The sequence below is a fragment of the Gymnoscopelus braueri genome (genome assembly GCF_963280865.1).
Source record: "Gymnoscopelus braueri genome assembly, chromosome: 2".
In the NCBI taxonomy this organism is placed as follows: domain Eukaryota; kingdom Metazoa; phylum Chordata; class Actinopteri; order Myctophiformes; family Myctophidae; genus Gymnoscopelus; species Gymnoscopelus braueri.
The window spans coordinates 17,310,628-17,334,313 of NC_137604.1; the positions used below are offsets into that span (position 1 = coordinate 17,310,628).

General features: G+C 42.1%; 1 protein-coding gene across 2 annotated transcripts; it reads left to right on the forward strand.

The window, feature by feature from the left end:
* On the forward strand, positions 1–23,679 carry mtmr7b (myotubularin related protein 7b). Of its 2 annotated transcripts, none has more exons than XM_080412419.1 (14): positions 1–202; positions 1,874–1,999; positions 8,274–8,436; positions 9,112–9,269; positions 10,732–10,860; positions 11,787–11,921; positions 12,635–12,767; positions 12,925–13,034; positions 13,658–13,783; positions 15,112–15,161; positions 19,400–19,600; positions 20,239–20,373; positions 20,620–20,770; positions 21,944–23,679. In XM_080412419.1, the coding sequence occupies exons 1-14, from the start codon at positions 179–181 to the stop codon at positions 22,316–22,318; spliced, it is 2,016 nt and encodes a 671-aa protein (XP_080268545.1). In that variant the 5' UTR covers positions 1–178; the 3' UTR covers positions 22,319–23,679. The 2 variants fall into 2 exon arrangements, with proteins under 2 accessions (XP_080268545.1, XP_080268546.1); XM_080412420.1 differs by having other exon boundaries at positions 20,620–20,819; positions 21,944–22,139.
* Positions 23,680–23,686: the final 7 nt, after the last annotated feature.

A 23,686-nucleotide genomic window follows, 5' to 3' on the forward strand; every position in this document is an offset into this window, starting at 1 on the left:
CACTGCACTTCAAAGTACAGCTCGTTTGTCGACATCGTGTCGCTGATGGGTTTGCGATCATCATTATTGTAACACCGGGTAATAATAATAAAACAGCAGAAACGCATAGGATCGGATTATCATTCCTCTCCTCCTCCAAGCACCATTTTGACTGGAGGCTCGGGTTAATTTGTCAGTGATGGAGCACATCCGAACGCCCAAGGTAGGCACTTCCAATTGATGCCCTTCCTCCTCATAATCCACCTCTTTTCTTCATAATCTCTCATAATGTTTATGGTGCATTAAGTTCTCTGACCCGCATTCAACCTTGTGAACGATTTTAGGAGCATCTCTCTCTCTCTCTCTCTCTCTTTCTCTCTCATGATGATGATGATGATGATGCTCAGTGCCATGCATGGACTGTGTGATGCAAGTACATATGACCATAGTGCAATATTTTTACACAATTGTGTTAAATGCTTTACTGCCATATAGGTGCTGATGATTAACTATTATTGTGTATAACCTCTATGAAAATGACACCACTTTGCCCTGCAATTATGTGTGTCACCATCTGCTTCAACCATGACGTTGCATTGTGCTGGAGGTTACCCTCCATTTTCCTCTTGTCTGCCACCCACCCTGGCAAAGGCATACAGGACGTAAACATGATCATCATCATCATCTCTTATAGAATGCATGCACAAGCCTCCATGCAGAGTGTGAGCTTCATGCATTATGTAACATGATATAATCTGCATCCATGTTTACCTACATGCTGTTAGCAGACATAATACACACAGACCATCCATGCTTCAGGCTGTGTACAGGAGCATACTGCTGAATGACTGTGATTTCCAGCCAGATGTTTATAGAAGTGATTGGACCACTTTGTCTCTGTTGAGTCACGACTCTTAGCATGTTGAGTGTTGTGAATTAAGCAGGCCTCTGACGCGGTCCTGACTCCGGAGAGTTTTCCTCCTATTGCATTCGGTGACTGGTGATTGAGTTGAGTGGCGAGCTCTGAGAACAAGGTGACACCTGGCAGTATCTCAGTCTCACGACAAAGCTCTGAAGTTTATTAATTACACACATAGAATAATTAGTATAGTATATGATAGTATAGTTCAGAAAGGAACAGAGTAGCGCTCGGGTGGCGCAGTGGTAAAGTCCCTGCCCACCACCACGGAGGTTGTGGGTTCAAATCCACCGTGGTGCATCCGGCTTTGTCGGGCGTCTATGTGAATACAATAGGCCCGTGTTTAGGGGAGGGAAGCCGGGCGAGGAGGGTGACATTTGTCACTGCATGCATGTATTCCCACGGGCCGGGGCGGCACCTGTCAGCAGGGAGTGTTACTTCGGCTGGAGAAGTAGGCCCTACATCCTCCCGGTGGTGGCTCCTCACTGGCAGGTGAGTCTGTAGGATACAACAGCAGTGACAACACAGAAATGTGTGTGGCAAGGAATTAATTGCCGCAACGACTAAATTGGGGAGAAAAGGGGGATAAAAAAATTTTTTTTCAAAAAAAAAAGAAGAAAAAGAAAGAAACAGAGTATGATATGAGTACACAATACAATTTAGGCCTTTAGCAGAGGCTCTTATCCAGAGAGTGACCGTGTCGATGTCACAAGCATATCTGTATGCTTACGCACATGATGAGAGTGAATCAGTGCATGTACCAGTCAAAAAGGTCAAGTAGGTCAAGCCTAAGATACATCGTAATGTTGATTTTATCCGCTTTGTCCCCTTTATGTTGACCCACATGACCCCATCTGCCTACTGGCCTTGAAATGTTTTAACATATCTGTGTCTGTCTGTCTGTCTGTCTGTCTGTCTGTCTGTCTGTCTGTCTGTCTGTCTGTCTCTCTCTCTCTCTCTCTCTCTCTCTTCCAGGTGGAAAATGTGCGTTTGCTGGACCGTTCCTCAGGTCAGAGGAAGCCCAGTGTGGGGACTCTGTACCTCTCTGCCACACACACCATCTTTGTAGAGAACAACCCAGAGACACGCAAGGAGACCTGGGTAAGCAGCAGTGGCTTCAAGTGTTAAAAACCACGTTAAACAGCAGCACACTGTGCTCTACATTGGTGTGACAACAGATAAAAAGTGGTCCGTGCGGTGCACTAATCTTCTCCCAAATTGATTGATGTCAGTGCACTCCTCTCCTGTCTCCCAGTCAAATCTATCAACTGTCTAAAACTCATCCAGAACAGCACCGCCAGAGTCCTCACCAGTTCAAATAGGTCAACCCATATAACCCCCATACACGTCCAACACGTCCCAGTCCACTACCGGATCCATTTCAAAGTCCTCCTCCTGACCTATAAAACCTTAAATGGGCTACCTCAGTGACCTCATCACCACCCACAAACCCTCATAATTGTAAAAAAAAAAATATATATTTTTTTTATTGTAGTCATAAGTCACAACGTATCGTGATGCAACACTTTGTGAGCTTGTAGATCAGCTATTTTCGCCATGCGACACCATCGTACGACAAGGCATGAAATAGGTTCTGTATTTTTTATTTATTTTTAACTTTATTATACAGTAGATGTTCTTTTACCGTCATCTCTTATTTGTGAAGAAGCTTTGAGATTTGTTTTGGCAGATGAGAAAAGCTATGCAAACTCAATCTACTACTATTATTATTATTATTATTATTATTATTATTATTATTATTGTTGTGATCAGTGGGTGACCATTTTAACCATGGGGTAAGTTATGTTATTTCTGCTCATTTGATCGATTGGATTTATTTTATTCATCGATGCCACACACCCCTTTTATGCTGCATCAAATCTCAATCTCAGGGTGGTAATGTGTCCCAAAGCTTTACACCAGTGAACTGAGGCTCTTAATGATTATGTGTAATGGTGGCACAGTGGCAGGATTCTCCCACACCAGCAAAACCTGCACTGCAACATCCTATGTGTGAAAAATGCCCTTGAGCAGGACACATGCCTGTGTTCTGGAGGAACTAGTACATGGTTGCCAACCTATCATGCATGCCTGACCCCCACTGGGGAAACGTGTACTGGATGTGAGTATCTCAGAGGGTTATATGAGCATACTGGACTTCCCTTCAAGGGTAAATGAAGTATATTCAAAAAGTATGAAATCCAGAGACCAATCATAGAGCTGACTCATTGACGGTGAACACAAGACTAAGTTTGTGAATGCACTGACTCCAGCTACAGTGGTGTTTGAGGAGTCTATTCTCTGTCTAGACCAGTGGTTCCCAAACTTTTTAGCTTGAGACCGAAAAGAGAAATGTGATGTCTCCCGGGCCCCAAACTATTGACAATAGCAGATCTACAGATGTAGATTGGCTATTTTCACTACTAAAAATATTATTAAAAAATTGTAGAAAACTGAAAAATATATATTTTTTACTCGCGACCCAATGGGGTGCCGACTCAGTGTTTGGGAAACACTGATCTAGACCATACCATCTCCAAAGAGGATGGCTCTCGAGACTACAGTACAAGTGGTGTGCGACACCGGCACTATAAGTATAAATCCAGTTTATATTCTGGCTGACCCAACTACTGTACTGATGTCCTGTTTCAGGACAGCATAGAGAATAACCTAAACAAACCTGTCTGATTAGTCCACTGTAATGCCTGCCGGCTGCCAAAAGCAGAATCTTCTCAATGTGAGAACGGATACGCTTTCTCTATCAATAGTCTACACTGAAAACCCCATTCATTTGCAAAGTTTTGAGGGCTTTGATAGTGATGATCGATGGTATAGTGTAGTGTACAGGCATCCTTGATCAATTATCTGTGCAACATGGTTGGTGTTACACAATCAGCAATTCCCGCTAAATATATCAACATTTAATTTTCAGTGTTTTGAAATTGTCATGTGGAATGTTGTATTTTTCATTGTACTAAAATGGGTAGTAGCACAATGCTTTACAATAAGCATGGATAGTGCATTCAGTAAGTAGTTGCATGAACCCTATAGTTGTCTGGGCAAAATATTGATTTGTCCAATATGATAGATGTAAAAATGTTAATGCAAAATGCAAGTGATCGGAAGCTCTTTGCTTGACAAACAACAACAAAACAAAATGAAAAAAACCAAAACATAAAGCACTTTTATTAGTGCAACAAAACATGACATTTTGACATTTTAGGCATTAAACAGACACTCTTGTCCAGACTCTGAGCAACTTAGAAAGTGCAAGATAGGATTAAATATCATGAACCCTAGTTATCAAACAGGGTAAATGGGCTTGTAAGTAGAGTGCAAAGAATCTAGAATCTAGTACTGTATCTATCTCAACTAACATGCTACCTAAATAACATTCTTAGCATCTGTGGTCAAGAAAACCATATACTAGGCCGGTCACAATTATTACATAATCACCTAATCTCAATTATTTGAGATAATCGCAATTATTTTGCAAACAAGAAGTGTTACAAGGAAATAGGAGGGCTGGGGCGTGAGGTACAGTCTGAAGAGGAGTTTTCAGACTGGTGGAAAATGGGGAGTGAGTGAGTGTAGTCGTGACTGAGCTGGGGAGGTCATTCCACAGCTTGGGAGCCAGGAGGGAGAAGAGGCTAGGGACGTGTCAGAGCAGTGAGAAGGGAGAGACAGATGTCCCAGCTGTCAGCTGCCTTAGGAAGACTGCTAAGCTAGAAGCGTGTTGCTTATCTGCATGTTATAGCCATCTACTGTATATGTTTGTCACCTGCTCTATGTGCTGCTATTGAGCCCCTTTGTAGCACTGATACACATTTCACCTGGTGCAAGCAAAAAGTTTCCAATCTCTCATATTTTCGTTTGTGTATATATATATATATATATATATATATATATATATATATATATATATATATATATATTTAATGACATGTACTGTGTGAAAAAATATATATGTTTTGACTGAGATATTAAAATGATTTAGTTAAACCTATTTTTAAATTTACAAAATAATTCAACAAATTCATCTCTTTTTAGCCTGTGTTAAATGCAACTGTTACAGCGGTAACAGTTGCATTTCCCACTGCAAGGCACTATTAAACCCCTATTTGATTGCTTATTGTACAGTCAGATCTGGATAATAACAGTGGCTGATGTAAATGTGTGTGTGTGTGTAGAACTAAACTTTATCAGTCAGAGGGTAGGACAACGACTACATCCACCATCGCAGTGGATGAGTGTAGCATCTCCTCTGCAGATACAAAAGGCATTTAGAGGAGTCAAATTTCACTAAACGTGTCTTTTTTACTAGATTAGGTCTGGGGAAGTAGAGTTGCAACACAGGATTCGGTTTACAGTCTGTTCTGATATAATAGCCTCAACATATCGTTAATTAATTAATTCATAAAAAACAGTTACTGACAAGTGACAAGTAGCTTGTTTCTAGTGGGAACCATTTTGGGTGCATATATCACAATGAACCACTTAAAGGGGGAGTTCACCCAAAAAAATTACTTATTTTCTATCAATTGCACACCCTATGAAGCCTTGAATCCATGGATTCTTTTTAGTTTTTGTCGCATTCCTTAGCTAATAATTTGAATGTATCCGGTAGGAGACACAAAGTAGATTATCTGTGTCTCCTACCGGAAATACACACGGTCATCAAATTATTGTCTTAGGAATGCCACAAAAACTAAAATAAATCCATGAAATCAAGGCTTCATGGGGTGTGTAATTGATGTGTAATTGGTCTGGGGAAGTAGAGTTGCAACACAGGATTCGGTTTACAGTCTGTTCTGATATAATAGCCTCAACATATCGTTAATTAATTAATTCATAAAAAACAGTTACTGACAAGTGACAAGTAGCTTGTTTCTAGTGGGAACCATTTTGGGTGCATATATCACAATGAACCATTTAAAGGAGGAGTTCACCCAAAAAAATTACTTATTTTCTATCAATTGCACACCCTATGAAGCCTTGAATCCATGGATTCTTTTTAGTTTTTGTCGCATTCCTTAGCTAATAATTTGAATGTATCCGGTAGGAGACACAAAGTAGATTATCTGTGTCTCCTACCGGAAATACACACGGTCATCAAATTATTGTCTTAGGAATGCCACAAAAACTAAAATAAATCCATGAAATCAAGGCTTCATGGGGTGTGTAATTGATAGAAAATAAGTCATTTTTTGGGTGAACTCCTTTAAGCCCTATTTTATACTTTGCCGTATGATGGTGTCGTGGTGTGAACATAACTGATCTACAAGTTCACAAGACGTTGCATCGTGACAATGCATTCAGCTTGTAGATCGGCTATTTTTTGCAAGGATGTGATCGTTTTTTTTTAAATGGGAGAAGATTTTGAACATTTTCACCTTTAATGACATGCCAAAATAGACACCAGGTTGAAAGTGGTTCATGCTTGCTCATTGATTTTTAAGTCTGCTTTTGGGGTTCAAGGGTTTGTGCACAGTCCCTGGCACAAACACAAGGGTGCATTTGCTGGAAGGGGCCTGGTATTACGTCTGTCCACTAATCAATGCCCTTGAGCAAGGCACTGGATCCTGGCTCTGTCCTGATAACCTTTGCCTGTGACCTCTCTGATGAAATGGGCTGTATGATAGGTGTATTTAAGTAAAGTGCACTTACACGTCCTGTCAAATAACCCATAAAGTAGTCAGCATTTTCAAAAGTTACACAGTTTCCCCATCAAGCGTTTTTTGACATTTCTATAGCAACGGTAAACTGATATTGTAGATCACAAGACCTATTACACACACTCTCTCACATACACAACTTACACAATGCAGTCATCTTCAATGGATCTGCATTCATATCACAAGATAGGCTTGTATTATGCAAAAAAGTTATTGACGTTAGTGGCTTTCGATTCCGGAGACAAACAATGAAAAAAAGAGTTTGTTTGTATGTGTGTGTGCCTGTGCATGAAGTCCAAATATCACAGAAGCACCACGGCAATCCGACGTGACGAGCGACGTTCAGCTCTTCAGAATGAGAGCACAGAAGAGAAATCCATGATAGGCAACGCATAACATTCTCATGGAAAACACAATCTGACATAAAACTGACAGGCTAACTAGTCAAACTGTCAGGCAACACACCAGCGTGAGTCTATCACTTCCTTATTGCCTGGTTCTACTCACTTCCCTTTCATCCTATATTAAAATTGGCTAATGGGAGGGCAGGGCCACGGCCTCGTCACTATGACAACATAACCATAAACAGTTTACAGTTTAGGCATTTAGCAGACGCTCTTAATCCAGAGCGATTTATAGTAAGCAAGGACACAAGATAATACATCATAATACACATAATACATCAAATGCATAAAACATTTTAATATAATTAAGTAATACATATGTAAACCAATAATCTTTTTTTTTTTTAATTTTTTATCCCACAATTCTGTAACCCATTCTTTCACCCAGTGCCAATTGTCTAGGTAATCCTGGGCGCTACACTCCCTCTGCCAGCCATGGGAGAGCCTAGAGCCGAGCTCATGCCTCCTTCATTGTATGAGAGCTAGCAAGCCGCTTCTTATCACCTGACAGGGGGGAGGTTCCCTGGTTAGACTTAGCGCGTGGAAGGAACACGTTATTCCAACCAGTTCCTTTCCCCTCCATCAGGCGCCCCCACAGGAGAGAACACGCCCACAGCGCCCACAGCGTCCCCAGCGGGAATCGAACCCAGGACCTTCTAGCTGTGAGGTGACAGCGCTACCGACATAAACCAATAATCTAATAATAACTAATACTAATAACTAATAACTAAACAAACCATGGCCAGCTACGCCCAAATATGGAGTGTGTTGTCTAACCTCAATGTGTCACTCGTCATGGCATCACGCGCAAACAAATCAGTCGGCTCCATATGTGGGCACAAAAGTGGGCATGCCCTTATATGGGCATATACTGATCATCAGCGATATCCAAATATGGGCATAAAAGGGACAAGGACTGACAGATGCAGAGAGCTCCATACAGTATATGGGCATGAATAAGTCGATATATATATATATATATCTCAATAAGGGGAAAAACTGTTTTGAGGAATGAAATCCTAAAAGGACCTGTGTGTCAAAAAGGCTGGTATGCTCCTTTAAGACTGCCATTGTTTGCTAATGTAATAGCACTTTCTTAAAGGCCCAGTAACAACAGTGTGTGTGTGTGTGTGTGTGTGTGTGTGTGTGTGTGTGTGTGTGTGTGTGTGTGTGTGTGTGTGTGTGTGTGTGTGTGTGTGTGTGTGTGTGTGTGTGTGTGTGTGTGTGTGTGTGTGTGTGTGTGTGTGTGTGTGTGTGTGTGTGTGTGTGTGTGTGTGTGTGTGTGTGTGTCATCAGGTGTTACACAGCATGGTGAGCAGTGCGGAGCGGCCACCGACCACGCCCACAGGAAGTCAGCTGGTCCTGCGTTGTAAGAACTTCCGGGTCATCCAGCTCCTCATTCCACAGGAGAGAGACTGCATGGACGTGCACTCCTCCCTTACCAGGCTGTCACGACCAGGTGTGTGTGTGTGGGAGGGAGAGAGAGAGAGAGGAGAAAGAGACTGCTCCCTCACCAGACTGGCATGACAAGATGTGTGTGTGCATACATGTGACTATGGTATGAATGTACTGTACATTATTCACCAGCGTGTGTGTGTGTGTGTGTGTGTGTGTGTGTGTGTGTGTGTGTGTGTGTGTGTGTGTGTGTGTGTGTGTGTGTGTGTGTGTGTGTGTGTGTGTGTGTGTGTGTGTGTGTGTGTGTGTGTGTGTGTGTGTGTGTGTGTGTGTGTGTGTGTGTGTGTGCGTGCGCTCACACATTTTAAAGGATATTAATTGTCTTAATGGTTAACTCATTCACTGCCTGAATTATTGCTGGCCTCGTTTGCCCACTGCCAGAGATTTTTCATTGAAAAAAAAAAGGACTCAGGAGCCGAGATACAGAAGTTATAAGTTAACAAGGAAGTGGATAGGAGTCTAGATCTTCGAAAAATCATATCTCCTTGGTCTTTGGGTCAAATTGAAAAAAACGTTTTTTACTTCAGTGGCAGTATTGGTAAACGGGAATAATTACGTTTATTACGTCAGTGGCAGTGAATGAGTTAAGCACCATAAGCTGGGAATTGAAAAAAATCCTCTCCTCTCCTCTCCTCTCCTCCTCACCTCATGTTCTTTCATTCTGCCCATCCATCCACAGAGAAGTACAGTGAGCTGCACTGTCTGTCCTTCAACCCCAACGTCAACAAGGACGAGAGAGGGGAGTCATGGAGCTTCTTGGACCTGTCAGCTGACTACAGGAGGATGGGAGTACCCAACAACCTGTGGGTCGCCACGGCAGCCAACAGCGAGTACAGGGTCAGTCTGATGTCATTGTTTACTTACTGTACATCGTTTTCATCTTAGATCTTTAGACTTGAGTGACAGACAGTAACCACTCATAACCTTGGACATGCCCAATTTTTTCTTTTTAGCTTCGTGCTTTTGCGCCACGCTTTTATATCCGAACATTACAGTCCTGTGTCCACAGAATGTTTGTGTGTTGCATTTGCGTTAGTTAAAGAAATAAATAACAAACCAAAAAAAATGTATGTAAGAAAGAAAACATGATTTGGGGTTAATAATGGCATGGATCTCAAACTTCATGTGGGCAGTCTATGATGTCAGCCACCTAAGAAGTATAATGTTGTAATTATTTGGCCTACTGGCAGTGTGCACAAGAAATGTGACACTGATTGGTCCAGCGGTTTGCGAGGTTATCTCCAGATAAACACATTCAATACACACACAGACAGACCCATGTCTAGACGGCTCGCCTCCTACAGAGCCACACCGTGAAAATCTGTTTATTTGTTCATATTTAATTTAACTTGGTGCATTGCTGTCTTTCGTGAGAAAGAAAGTTGTTCCTGTATACTGTAGCTGGTGCTGTTTGCCTTGTGCTGCTGCAAGATTTACAAGGTCACAGATAAGATAAGAAACCATGTCTCTCTGGCTCCTGCCAGGTCTCACTTATCAGCTACTAGTGTCTGTACACAGCAAAATGCTGAGTGTTCATTTAACCACATTAACCCTAGCGTCCCTATTTTGGGCTTTTAGGTGAAAATTCTCTTTTTTTTGTGCTTTTCTAGGTACTCAAAGACACATTAGAAGAAAAATCTAAACAACTTTATCAAAGCAACAAAACAAAAAAAAAGCAAAACGAATTGGGGGCTAGAGAAGAAGACTAAAACTGTAAACTATAGACAGGTAAAAAAACACTGAATTAGGTGGGGAAGGCTATTCTAGAGAGGTGGGTTTTGAGGGCCGTTTTAAAAGGAGAGAAGAATGGGGCTGTTTTGATATGGGTTGGGGAGTGAGTTCCAGAGAGACTGGGTGGAAAAGGTTAAGTTACATTTATACACGTCGTACGCCTGTGTTGCACAACAAAATATCTCTAAGCTCACAATGTGTCACGATGCTGCTTGTAACCTGCCATTGTGCCATGGATTCATTCAATCAATCACGAAAGCTCAGAACATAGAGGACAATATTGAATATCTCATTGTTAAATGACATTACATTAGTGTTACTGTACACTGTATTCCAGTATTTGCTTTATTAATGGTATTATACTGTAGGAAGACACTTATTTGCCGTCTCTCTCCTCTCGTGTTCTCCCTGTCTATATCTCTCTGTCTCTCTGCCTTGTTTCTCTCCTCTCTCCCCCCTTTCTCTTTCCATCTTTCTCTCCAATTCTGCTCTCTCTTTTTCTCTCCCTCCACTATCTCTCCCCCTCTCTTTTCTCTCTCTCTCTACCCCCCTTCTCTCTGTGTACTAGGTGTGTGATACGTATGCAGCAGAGTTGTTTGTTCCTAAGTCAGCCACACCTGCCATCATCGTAGGAAGCTCCAAGTTCAGGAGCCGCGGACGCTTCCCTGCTCTGTCCTACTTTCACCAGGACACCCTGGTCAGTCACACACACACACACACACGCACACGCACACACACACACACACACACACACACACACACACACACACACACACACACACACACACACACACACACACACACTATATAACCACACACACTATTAACCAGCAGGTGCTCCATTCACAGCCGTTGTTTATCTACCTTGGTGTGGACGAGAGTATGCAACTTTCCTTGAATGAATGAAATCACCACACCACTAACAGAAAATAAACACATTTTAAACAGTATTTGAAAAATATATACATATGAGTAAAAAATATATAAAAAAAAAATAGGCTAAATAATATTTGTGCCTTCTTTTAGGCTCCCAACATTCTGATAAGGCTGTGTGAGCAAAAAAGTAGAAACACGAGCACACTCAGTCCATTCAAATACAATTTGACGGGTGCACAGCTTTTAATTAACGCACGGGCATAGACGGACACGTTTCGGCATCAAGCCTTCCTCAGTGTGTATCAGGCTGTAAACAAAACACATCATTTGTGGCCAGTCTCCATATACAAACTGATTTCCATCCAGATTTATGTATTATGTGGCAGTTTTTTTTTTATGTGTGTATGACAGGCTGCAGTGTGCAGGTGCAGCCAGCCTGTGTAAAGGGTTATGAATATGATGATGATGATGAAATTGATATTGTCTCTGTCGGGGTGGAAACCTCATATGTCCACAACTGTTAATTTTCAGGATTCAAATTCCAAAACGGCAAGAGTAGCAGATTGACAAGCTCAATACCCGCCGTTTTCGTGGTTGCGGATCTGCTACTTTTGATGCTTTTGTGTGACGATGTAATATGATCAAGTAGGGCTTTGATTTACGAAAAAACACAAAAAGGATATGAAGATAAGAGGTTTCCCGACAGCAACGATATGTATCTTCTTATCTTGTATGTGTGTATGACAGGCTGCAGTGTGTCGGTGCAGCCAGCCTCTGTCAGGGTTCAGTGGTCGATGTCAAGAGGATGAACAGATGCTACAGGCAGTGATGAAGTCCAACCCTGGTAGTGACTATATCTATGTCGTGGACACAAGACCTAAGGTAACACACGCACGCACACACACACACACACACACACACACACACACACACACACACACACACACACACACACACACACACACACACACACACACACACACACACACACACACACGCCATTTTAACAATCTGAATCTTAGAGTATGTTAATACAATTCTGTACTGCACATCTGCAGTGGTTGGAGGCGATCTCAGTACTCGTCCATTGAGACATTTAGACCCTGGTGTCAGAAAGGACACCTACTGGTTGACTAAGTGGTACTGCCTGAAGTTCATAAATGCATAAACTTATAGCTCAGTGGGACACATGTGGTCTTTCATGGGAGAGATCTGCGTTCAAAGTTATGGATTGCAGCTTGAATTTAACTCTGAGAGTGTTCAAATGTATCCAAATGTATTTGTCCGTTTGGATACATTTGTACATTCTCAGTTAAATTAACCTATTTTTACATAGTATTTTACTGTGTACATACATACAGTATATGCTGCACAAACTTGCACAACACAAACACATATGCAAACACTTAACATACAATAAGTATACTGTACATACACACAAAAGCATAAATGTGCAAAAAAAAAGAAGCATATTGCACACTGACACAGATGCAGATGCACATACACACACATTTCTACCCAGCGACTGCTGCTGTTATTGACCAAACATTCTGCTGTGTGTGTGTGTGTGTGTGTGTGTGTGTGTGTGTGCATAGCTGAATGCCATGGCTAACCGGGCAGCAGGTAAAGGCTATGAGAGTGAAGACCACTACACCAACATCAAACTGCACTTCATCGGCATTGAGAATATCCATGTAATGAGGAGTAGTCAACAGAAAATCATTGATGGTAAGAAGACTGTGTGTGTGCGTGCGTGCGTGTGTGTGCACGCACACATCATATCAACTGGTTGGTATTACCCTACTCTCTCTCACTCTCTTGCTCTCTCTCTTGCTCTCGCTCTCTCTCTCTCTCTCTCTCTCGCTCTCTCTCTCTCTCCATGCAGTGGGCGAGCTGCGGACTCCGTCGATGACTGACTTCCTGTGGGGTCTGGAGAACTCTGGATGGCTTAAACACATCAAAGCCATTGTGGATGCTGGGGTTTTTATAGCCAGGGTCTGTACCCCACACACGCACGCACGCACGTTGGTTTTGCAACCTTTTGGGAGCATTGCGTTGACTTTCATTCCATAAGATCTCCTAATTCCAACCCAAACCCTAACTGCAGTCAAATCTAACCCCAAACAACTGGATTCATGTCCAACATTTGTCCCCAAATGTGCCCTTTTTTAGGAACAAACACAAAACACACACACACACACACACACACACTTGTCTTACTATACTTGAGAGGACCGTCAATTGATTTCCACTGGCTAATGACTACAGTAATTCTCAAGCTCCTAAAGTTTAGTCTAATCCCAAAGCTAAGCCCTGGCTCTAAAACAGTCCTCTAAAAAGTGAGGACCAGACAGCAAAAACTCTCTTTTCTCCGCAAGGGCTGAAGTCCAGATACACACACACACACACACCTCTCCCTCATTAAAGTGGGTGTCTTTATGTTTTAATTTATTTTTCTCCTTGCTCTTCCTGTCCCCCCCCCCCCTCTTCTTTTCTTTTCCTGAAAACAACAAAAAACGATGGAGCTTGCACAAAAACTAATTTTACACCGGTAAACCTGTGATGTGACAATAAAGTTGATTCTGTGTGTGTGCGTGTGTGTGTGCGTGTGTGTCCAGGCGGTGGCTGACGAGGGCATCAGTGTGTTGGTTCACTGTTCAGATGGTTGGGACCGAACAGCCCAAGCCTGCTCTCTAGCCAGTGTGCTGCTGGACCCTTACTACAGAACCATGAAAGGACTCATGGTAAGTTCTACACACACACACACACACACACACACACACACACACACACACACACACACACACACACACACACACACACACACACACACACACACACACACACACACACACACACACACACACACACACACACACACACACACACACACACACACAGTTGCACATACACTTACTGTACAGACAAACATACACACATGCATGGAGCCAGGTCATGTAATAATTTGCCTAAGCATATTGTGTTGTAGGGAAAACGAACTGGCACACATTAAACAATGATTGTGAATGTTGTGTAGGGATAGAGGTAGATATAGGGAAAGCACTGGTGCACGCACACAACACACTCATGCCTCTACGTTACTTCCTATCTACTCCCTCTTATTTATTATATTTTTTATTCTTGAAGCTTAGATCAAGATCTCTTTACCCCTATATGCAGTATAGTCCTGTGTTTCATACTACAGTGCTGCTAGGACAACTGCATTTATTAGAACCCTACCTAAAGTAATAGAGATCTGGACCAAGTTAGGCTAACTGATGAATCTGCAACAATTAAAAAAGTACATGTTGCTGTTATTACATGCAGTCCTACCTGACAAGTCACATTAGACAATATGTCTGTTATAATGTTAAACTATTTGAGTTTTGCTGGGTTGTCAGTGGTAGGGTCTCACATTCAGCCTAATATATCTGTATCTAAAGGTTTCCTACTGTATGTCTCTTTCACAAATAGGGCTGTTTGGGCTATTGGTGTTATTGTAATGCATAAACACCACCTAAAGTTATGAGTTGTGCCTGTTTTTGTGCATGCGTGTCGTGATGGACAACGATAAAAACATTGGGCCAAAGAAAGCTAGCAAAAGATAAACACATATCCGGTTTTGCAACTAGCCTCATTTGCATAAATCAGACCATGTTTTTTTGTGAGTTACCAATCATGTTCATGTGCATCATTTTGGAAAAGTTCTAGATACTGCTTTAGTGTACATTGATTCCAATATTTTATTTTTTTGCCTAAGTCCCTTGGTTACCATCTCAATATCTTTGGTGATGTGAGTTTCTTTCATCCCAGTCTTTCATCAACAGACTCCTTCCTGTAGTTTGCTAACACACGCAGTCTGATCTCTCGATGAAGGTTGACCTTCACAGATTTGAAATTCTAGCACTATAACTCTCATAGTGACGAGTTAACAACCGGTGCACTTCATCGGATCTCTGATTTTATCCCTCACCACCTGCGCTGCTTACTTAACCATGACTCTTTCTGCCTTCCTCTTCCTCTCCTTTTCTTGTCTGGTTCTTCCTCCTTGTCACCCTCCCCTGTTCTCTAGGTGTTGATAGAGAGAGACTGGGTCTCCTTTGGACACAAGTTCTCCCACAGGTCAGTCACTCAAGAGCACACACACACACACACACACACACACACACACACACACACACACACACACACACACACACACACACACACACACACACACACACACACACACACACACACACACACACACACACACACACACACACACACACACACACACACACACACACACACCCCTTCAGACCATACACACAGGGAGGGAGAAGGGACTGTCTTTCCACGGCTACAGGAGGAAATACTGACCCAGACGACTTGAACCTGCTGCTGACTGTGTCAGCTTAATGGGGCCTTAACAAGAACCAGGAAGTGAAAGTCATTCAGAAAACCTTTCGGAGGAGTGTTACCACGGCTGATATCCTGTCTTGAGCGTCTGTAGCTTCATTCAGAGACAAAATGGCTTCCAAGTTGTCTCTTTCTGTGTGCTGTGACATCTTTAAAGATCCTATTCTCCTGGCATGTAGCCACAGCTTCTGTAAAGCCTGTCTGCAGAGATGGTGGAGAGAGAAGAAAATAAAGGAGTGTCCAGTTTGTAAGAAAATACATTCAGTGGGTGATCCACCCTGTAACCTGGTTCTGAAGAACCTGTGCGAGGCCGTCATACAGGAGAGACATCGGAGAGAACACGCTGCACTGGATCACAACAAGGAGGAAGACCAGAAACCACTGAAGATCTTACGGGAGAAACTGATTTTCTTTAATAAAGTTAAAACAAACTGTGACCAAACAGCAGAGCACATTAAGGTTCAGACCCAGAACACATAGAAGCAGATTAAGAAACAGTTTAAGAAGCTCCTAAAAAAGGAAGAGAAGGCCGAGATTGCTGCACTGATGGAGGAAGACCAGCAGAAGAGACCAGACGATGAAGGAGAAGAGTACGGGTCTGAACAGAGACATATCAACTCTTTCAAACACGGTCAGAGCCATAGAGGCGGAGCCGAGAGCTGGACACGTCGTGTCATTGCGCAACGTCAAGGCCACAGTGGAAAGAGTCCAGCTCACACTGCAGGACCCACAGCCTCAGGTCTCAGGAGAGGAGCACTGATAGACGTGGCCAAACGCCTGGACAACCTGACCTTCAGAGTCTGGGACAAGATGAAGCACGTTGTCTCCCACACTCCTGTCATTCTGGACCCCAACACCGCCCCATCCAGAGCTCCTCCTGTCTGATGATCTGACCAGTGTGAGAGGTGGAGGAAGACAACAGCTTCCTGACAACGCAGAGAGGTTTGTGCACTATGGCTGTGTCCTGGGATCTGAGTGGCTTGAGCTCAGGGACTCACAGCTGGGATGTTGAGGTCGGAGACGATACGAACTGGACACTGGGTGTGTGGGCAGAGTCCTTTTGAGAGGAAGGGAACCAGAATGGGTCCGTTCTGGAGAATAAGGTTAGATAAAGGTAAATACACAGCAAAATCCTCATCAGAGCCAGCGACTGATCTCTCAGTGCAGCAGAAACCCAGGAGGGTACGAGTTCAGCTGGACTGGAACGGAGGAAAGCTGTCATTCTCTGACCCTGATACTGACCAATGCATACACACCTTCACGCACACTTTCACTGACACACTGTTTCCATTCATTTATAGTGACCCTATTCCTCTGATGATTTTACCAAGGAAGGTCAGTGTAACTCTGGAACAACATAGTTAGACGTGATGATGATGATAAGACATTGAATTTTAGAATCTATATGATTGCATTGTGGTCTAGGATAGTGGTTCTCAACCTTTTCAGGCTGTGACCCCCTGAAATAATCATCATTTGAACTGGGCACCCCCCACCCTGACTAGCACTTAAAGTTGTAGGAGTTGAGGCATTCAAGTTTGTTTGACTCGGTTCCACAGATAAATATTGTGAAAATAGCAGATCGACAAGCTATGTTTTTGCTTCTTTCTTATATAATTTGACATTTTAGCCAATATTTGTAATTTTGTTATAGTATAGTTTGTTGATTACTTTTGATGCAGTAATCTTTTGTATTAAAAAAGTCCTTAAATTGTCACTTCACTGTCCTCTGAGGACCCCCCAAAAATCATGGGGTGACCCCGTTGGGGATCCCAACCCACATGTTGAGAATTGCTGGTCTAGGACAGTGGTTCTCAAACTTCTCCATATCATGAACCCCCAAATTGACATACGTTTAGGACGATCAACAGGAATAAGACCTAAAGCCACACTTTGATCTGTGATGTCATCAACATATCCATATGGTGATGATGATTCATATTTATTTTATTTTTTATTTATTTATTTTATTCAGCTTTCAGCATGATCACAGATGTTTAAAAAGACAGGTGCCATTAAAAACACTGAATTATTTTGCTGATTACAATATAAAACTTAAAATCTAAAAAAATGCAATTGCCTATCTAAAACTCTAATAACCTAAAACACAAATCGAAAATCCAGTCTGCATATGTATGGTATTGGTGATTTCTTGTATCTCTCAGTTCGGCATGCTAGAGCGTCCAGGTCGTCTCCATTCCTTGTTTGGCGACCAGATATGTCTTGTCATTGTGAATCTTATCTATTGTTTTTTCTATTCTATTATCAATTGTCTATGATCAATAATAGTAATGCAAAAAATAATGTCATGATTATAATAATAATAATTAATTATGTTTAGTTTCGGTTAGTATAAATGTAATTATCACAATACAATAATGTTAAGGACTCAGGGTACTTCACAAACTATTTTTTTTCTTTTTCTCTTTTTTTTTCCTCATTTTTTTTTCATCTATTATACATACAATGAAATAACTCCAAAACATTGTTATTTTTTATATAGTCGCTGAAATGAGCTGGGAGACTGGGATACTGTTTCTGATGTGTAATGGGATTGCATTCCAAATGATGTCTGACTTTAGAAAAAGATTTGAAGTCAGTAAGTCATAGTTGTTTTCATTGTGAGGTGATGGATTTTCATGATAACATGACTGAATGTGTGATTGACAGTCTTATTGCAGAGCGTGTTGTGTTATTACTGGGCTGTAACAATTGTAATGGTCTAATGAACATATAGATCCGTAAAGAAATGTATACCTGGAAGAATATTTTTTTATTTAAATAAATGTCTACCAAACAGCTCTTGTGATTTGATTTGATTTAATTTAATTTAATTTAATTTAATTTGAGTTACTTACATCAAATTATACAGTGGCATTTGGTCAGACTCAGCAGAGATCAATATTTAAAACATTGCAGACGTTTTTATGAAACCACAATACTGCATGACTAGTCACTAGTTATGTTCAATGATGTATCTTTGAGGCATGCACCAAACACACTAGATAATTGTATATTGAATAATCACGTGAATCATGACGTTTGAAGCAAGCACTGCATCAGTGAATGAATCAAGATGGCTGGTTTGGTTTGACAGGTAGAGCTGTAGGTTTCAGTATTTAAAGACCTGAAACTGTGCATTACTCGTGGGCTGTAGTAACGTTCGTGGGTGTTGTGGATTGCTATTGCCTTGGAGTGAATCAAATGACATAGTTTCCAGTGTTAATGAGGGTGCTATTGAGAAAGATCTCGAGTGCATCTCTAGCACACCATCTGCCATGTACTGGATGTAACCACAAGATCTCCACTTGTTACAATGTCAATGTCAAACAGCATCAATCCATCAATCAGTCACTCAATCAATCTTTATTTGTAGAGCACATTTCATAAAGAAGAACAAGGCAACCTGGAGTTCTCACATAGTTGTGACATAATTATTTATGCAGACAGACAGACAGCCTTGTTGCAATGGTTTCACAATTGCGCCCCAACCTTCACAGAATCATATTGCCTGTCTGTCTGTCTAGAGAGCATACTAAAACCAGTATGCTAATAATATATTTTATTTATTTATATGTGCACTCTATTTTAACTTGTACATATATTCATATGTATGTCTAGTATGATAATGCCATTTACAACGCACATGCGTGCTGTGCATATACTGTAACATATCGTCTCTGTCGGGCGGAAACCTGTCCTGTCCATGTCCAAAACTGTTACTTTTGAGGATTCAAATTCAAAAGTAGCAGATCTACAAGCTCAAAACGCATCGTTTCGCGCCGCGTTTCGAGCTTGCGGATCTGCTACTTTTGATGCTATCGTGTTTGTGTGATGCTGTAGTATGATCAAGCAGGGCATTAATTTACGAAGAAACACAACAACGATATGCCACAGATAATCATTTAGTGAGCAAACCCGGTGAGCCGTATGCCAACGTGTTTCCCTTCTCCTTGTAGGTATGCCCACCTGGACGGCGATCCCAAGGAGGTGTCTCCGGTCATGGACCAGTTCCTGGAGTGTGTGTGGCAGCTGTCGGAGCAGTTCCCCTGTGCCTTTGAGTTTAACGAGCGCTTCCTCATCGCCATACACACACATGTCTACTCCTGCCAGTATGGCACCTTCCTGGGCAACAGTCAGAAGGAGCGGCTCGACATGAGGTAAGGGAAGACATGTACAGTATGTACCTTCATTTTCTACATTGTCGATGTTTGGCAGGAACCTTATATCTTCTCCATATTACATTTTTTTAATGTTTTTTTGTTTTTGCATAATTGAAGACCCTATTTCAGTGGTTCTCCAACATTTTCATGCCAAGGCCCTCCAAATTGGAGGTATTTGGCCGGGGACCCCCATATGAAAAGAGTTTGTGCCAGGGACCCCCCAGAATATTTTATACTTTGTCGTATGACAGTGTCACGCTAAAGTAATGAAAACAGCTCACAATGGACCATGTTGTGTGTTTGTAGAAGTCTTCACCTATAATGACATGCTCAAAATAGTCTGTCTGCCTGTCTAGATTTGTGTGGTTGTGAACTTGTATATTGGCTATTTTGGGTGAAGAGATTTGGTGTAGAGGGAAATACTAGTGTACCTAGTATATAGACCCCTGGTGGACCCCGGTCAACTAAGGATATAGAGTTAAAAGTGGTTAACCAGAAGTGTGTGTGTGTGTGTGTGTGTGTGTGTGTGTGTGTGTGTGTGTGTGTGTGTGTGTGTGTGTGTGTGTGTGTGTGTGTGTGTGTGTGTGTGTGTGTGTGTGTGTGTGTGTGTGTGTGCGTGCGTCTGTGGTGCTCAGGCTTCATGAGCGGAGTCACTCGGTGTGGAGTCAGCTGTGGAAGGACAGGGGACAGTACACCAACCCCCTGTACAAGGCTGAGCAGAGCCAGACACAGGGCGTGCTGAGACCCAACACCTCTCCCTTCTGCTTTAAGTGAGTCAATGCATTGAATACATTGGGGAACACACTGATACCATGTTTACACTGACACAACTCTTAACACTGCGTCAGAAATGCCACACTTTACTATTTGGCTTACTATTATTTAGTATGCCAAAACAGTATGTGAGAAATGTACTTGTTCCCTTCCTATTCCCCTTCTCTCTCCTCTCCTCTCCTCTCCTCTCCTCTCCTCTCCTCTCCTCTCCTCTCCTCTCCTCTCCTCTCCTCTCCTCTCAGGATGTGGAAGGGTCTTTATAACCACATGGAGAAACAGAAACCCCCTCCTCGCCCCCCTCCGCCTCGCCAGTCGCAGTCGCCCGCCGACTGCCTGTCCGCCGTGAGGGAGGAGTCGCAGCAGCTGGAGGAGGAGCTGACCAATCACCAGGAGGTACCGCCAGGAGGAACCGCCCACCACCACCCCCCGGCCTCCAGACAAGGCATACAACACACAAAGACATGACTCCCCACTCACCCCTCAACGCCCCATCTACACTCTGAACCCCACACACCCACATCAACATGACATGCTTCAATAGGATCCCTGATGTCATCCTCAGATATGAATAATGAATATAAATATGAATAGGATGTAAGGGTGCAACAGTTAAAGCAATAGGACACTTTGGTAGAGGTTTATGTTATACCTGTAGTTACATGAATGTATCGCTACGTTGCACAGTTGATTATAAATTACCGGTAAGATTCCAAAAAAAGAATCGCCCCATCGACTTCCATTGTATTGAAAAATCTCTCTCAAAGTCACACAGCTGATTCTGCCAATATGCAACATCACAAAATCCAGTACGAGGTGTTTTAAACACAAATATCAACCTCATGTTGATTTAGACATTTTCTGTGGAAGAAAGAAGGATCCCAATCCAGATCTTCAAATAGTAAAATCAACATGAAGTTGATATTTGTCTTGAAAACACTCACCGTTTTGGGTTTTGTGGTGTTATCTGTTGGCAGATCAACCCATTAAGACCTGATGCCGATTCAAAAAATGTCGTCTAAATCTAAAACAGTTTTGTGAAAAACGTATGTTGCTATATCAGTGGTGCTCAAACTATGTGAAGGACCCCCAAAATTAAGCGGACCCCATCCCAAAACATTTTGTTCCAGGGACCCCCAGAAGCAAAGATTTGAGTTACAAATGTAATATATATATTCAAAGATTTGCACACATTTTCAAGATTTTTCTAAAATAGCAGATCTACAAGCTCGTGGTGCGCTATGAGCTGCTATTTTTGAATAGCCAAAGTATATAATAATGGTTAAAGTGGTTAAAATATAGCTAAAATCTAAAAGGACATAGATGCTTTCCCGGATTTAATGGGTTAAGCTTTCTTTGCGTTCGTTTATGTGCTAAAAGGCTAACTGAGAGATACAAGGTTCACCCCTACAGCAACATATATATATATATATATATATATATATATATATATAATGCACACTTTTCACATTACTGATAAACAACACAGTTAAATATTTGTTTCCTAGGAAGTAATTTTGTTCTAACATCCATCCTTCCTTCCTTCCTTCCTTTCTTCCTTAACTGCAGAGGATAGCAGCCCTGACCAGGAAACCAATCACGTGGCAGAAGGTCGAGGTTCCGAGGAGGAAGACTAGCCAATTGCATCTAAGATACTGCGGGCCGGACCCGCCCACTTCCTATATATATCCAATCACCAGCCCGGCACAGAACTATTGCAACACCTTCACTTCTGGATCAACCAATCGGAAGACTCTGACCAAGGACCCGGTTCTGACCCTGCCTTTGGGGTCGTCTGCCCCAATCAAGGGTCGCGACCCCGATGACCTCTCGACCTGCAGTGACCACGAGTCGGGCGTGGCCGACCTCTGCAGCCGTTCGTCTAGCGGTGGGGACTATGGCAAGGACCCGGACTCGGACGAGGCTGCCCTCACTGTTGCCTGAATGGAAATCAAACACATTATGTCTGGTTGGAAACCCAGGGAGAGGGTGGAGGACGCAACTCACCTACTCCTATTCAAAAAGTGTTCAAATGTATGTAAAGGAGCACTTCACCCATTTTCAACCTTATCTTCATATAATTGGTCCTCACTAATGCTCATTATAAGGTGACAGCATTTCTGTCTATTCACTCAGCGTCTCAGAGGGGGGCTGTGGACAGTACAGAACCTGCCTACCAGTGACATCATTGGTACGCAGGTTTGGTCAAACACACTTGTTTTATATTTTTTATTAATCCAAGAACAATGGCTTTTATTTCAGCATGCTAACTTTCCAGGAAGCGAAAGGCTGTAGTTTCTGTTGGCTTGGAATGCCCATCGATGATGTCACTGTTAGCCAGTGACATCATCCACAGCGCCGCAATGAGACGCAGAGTGAGTAGATGGAAATCGTGTCATCTTATGATGAACATTAGTGAGGACCAAATCAATTATATGAAGATACGGTTGAAAATGGGTGAAGTGCTACTTTAACTTGGAAGTATCAAAATGAGGGTATCTGGCTTTTTTTGTTTTTAAACACAAAATTACTATCCTTTTTTGTCAAGGCTGGTATGGCCGACTCTTAAGGGACTAATCCTGGCTGCTGAGTTTACTGTTTAAAAGGAATGACTGTTGATAAGAATGGAATGGTAGTCGGTTTTAGTATCATTCTAACTTCATTGCTCAGTCCTGGCCTGTTCACACTAACGTTATTGTATATGAGCAAGGAACTTGGCTATCGATGCCGTCGGGTGGAAGCTTTTCATGAAATGGGAAAAAAAGAACCTGTGTTCCAATGGATCCAGTGTAGTTATGATTTAGTCACACGCTCTTGTTAATACTTTTCTTTGGTTCAAAATGTATAAAACCCACAAGGCACATTTAACCACCTTCACTTAAAATGCTGATTTCTTTAAATTTTTATAGCAGATGCAAGCACCCAAAAGTAGCAAAGAAATAGCCATACAATAGCCATAGTCTACAAGCTCACAACGTGTCGCATAGTGAGTCAGTGACGCATTGTGAGCGTGGGCTATTTTTGCTACTTTTGTGTGGCACTGTAGTGTGATGAAGTAGGCCATTAATTTACTGGGGAAAAAAACATAACAATTTGACATATGACAAGGTTTCTGCTCGACAGTGACTGTAATGTACTGTATTGTCTTGCTGAAGAGTGATGGTTGGAGAGAGAAAGGAGTTTAGCGTACAAGAGCAAATGTACTTTTAGGGGTTTTATGTATACATGGATTAACCCATTAAGACCGGGAACGCACCTGTGTCATTTCAGGGCTTTGGGCTATTCAAAAATAGCAGATCTACAAGCTCATAT

Excerpts from the sequence above, each read along its gene's own strand:
- mtmr7b (XM_080412419.1), top strand. The coding sequence starts at position 179 with ATGGAGCACATCCGAACGCCCAAG. Across the intron at positions 10,861-11,786 it reads ACTTTCACCAGGACACCCTG|GCTGCAGTGTGTCGGTGCAG; the intron begins GTCAGTCACACA and ends TGTGTATGACAG. Across the intron at positions 11,922-12,634 it reads TCGTGGACACAAGACCTAAG|CTGAATGCCATGGCTAACCG; the intron begins GTAACACACGCA and ends GTGTGTGCATAG.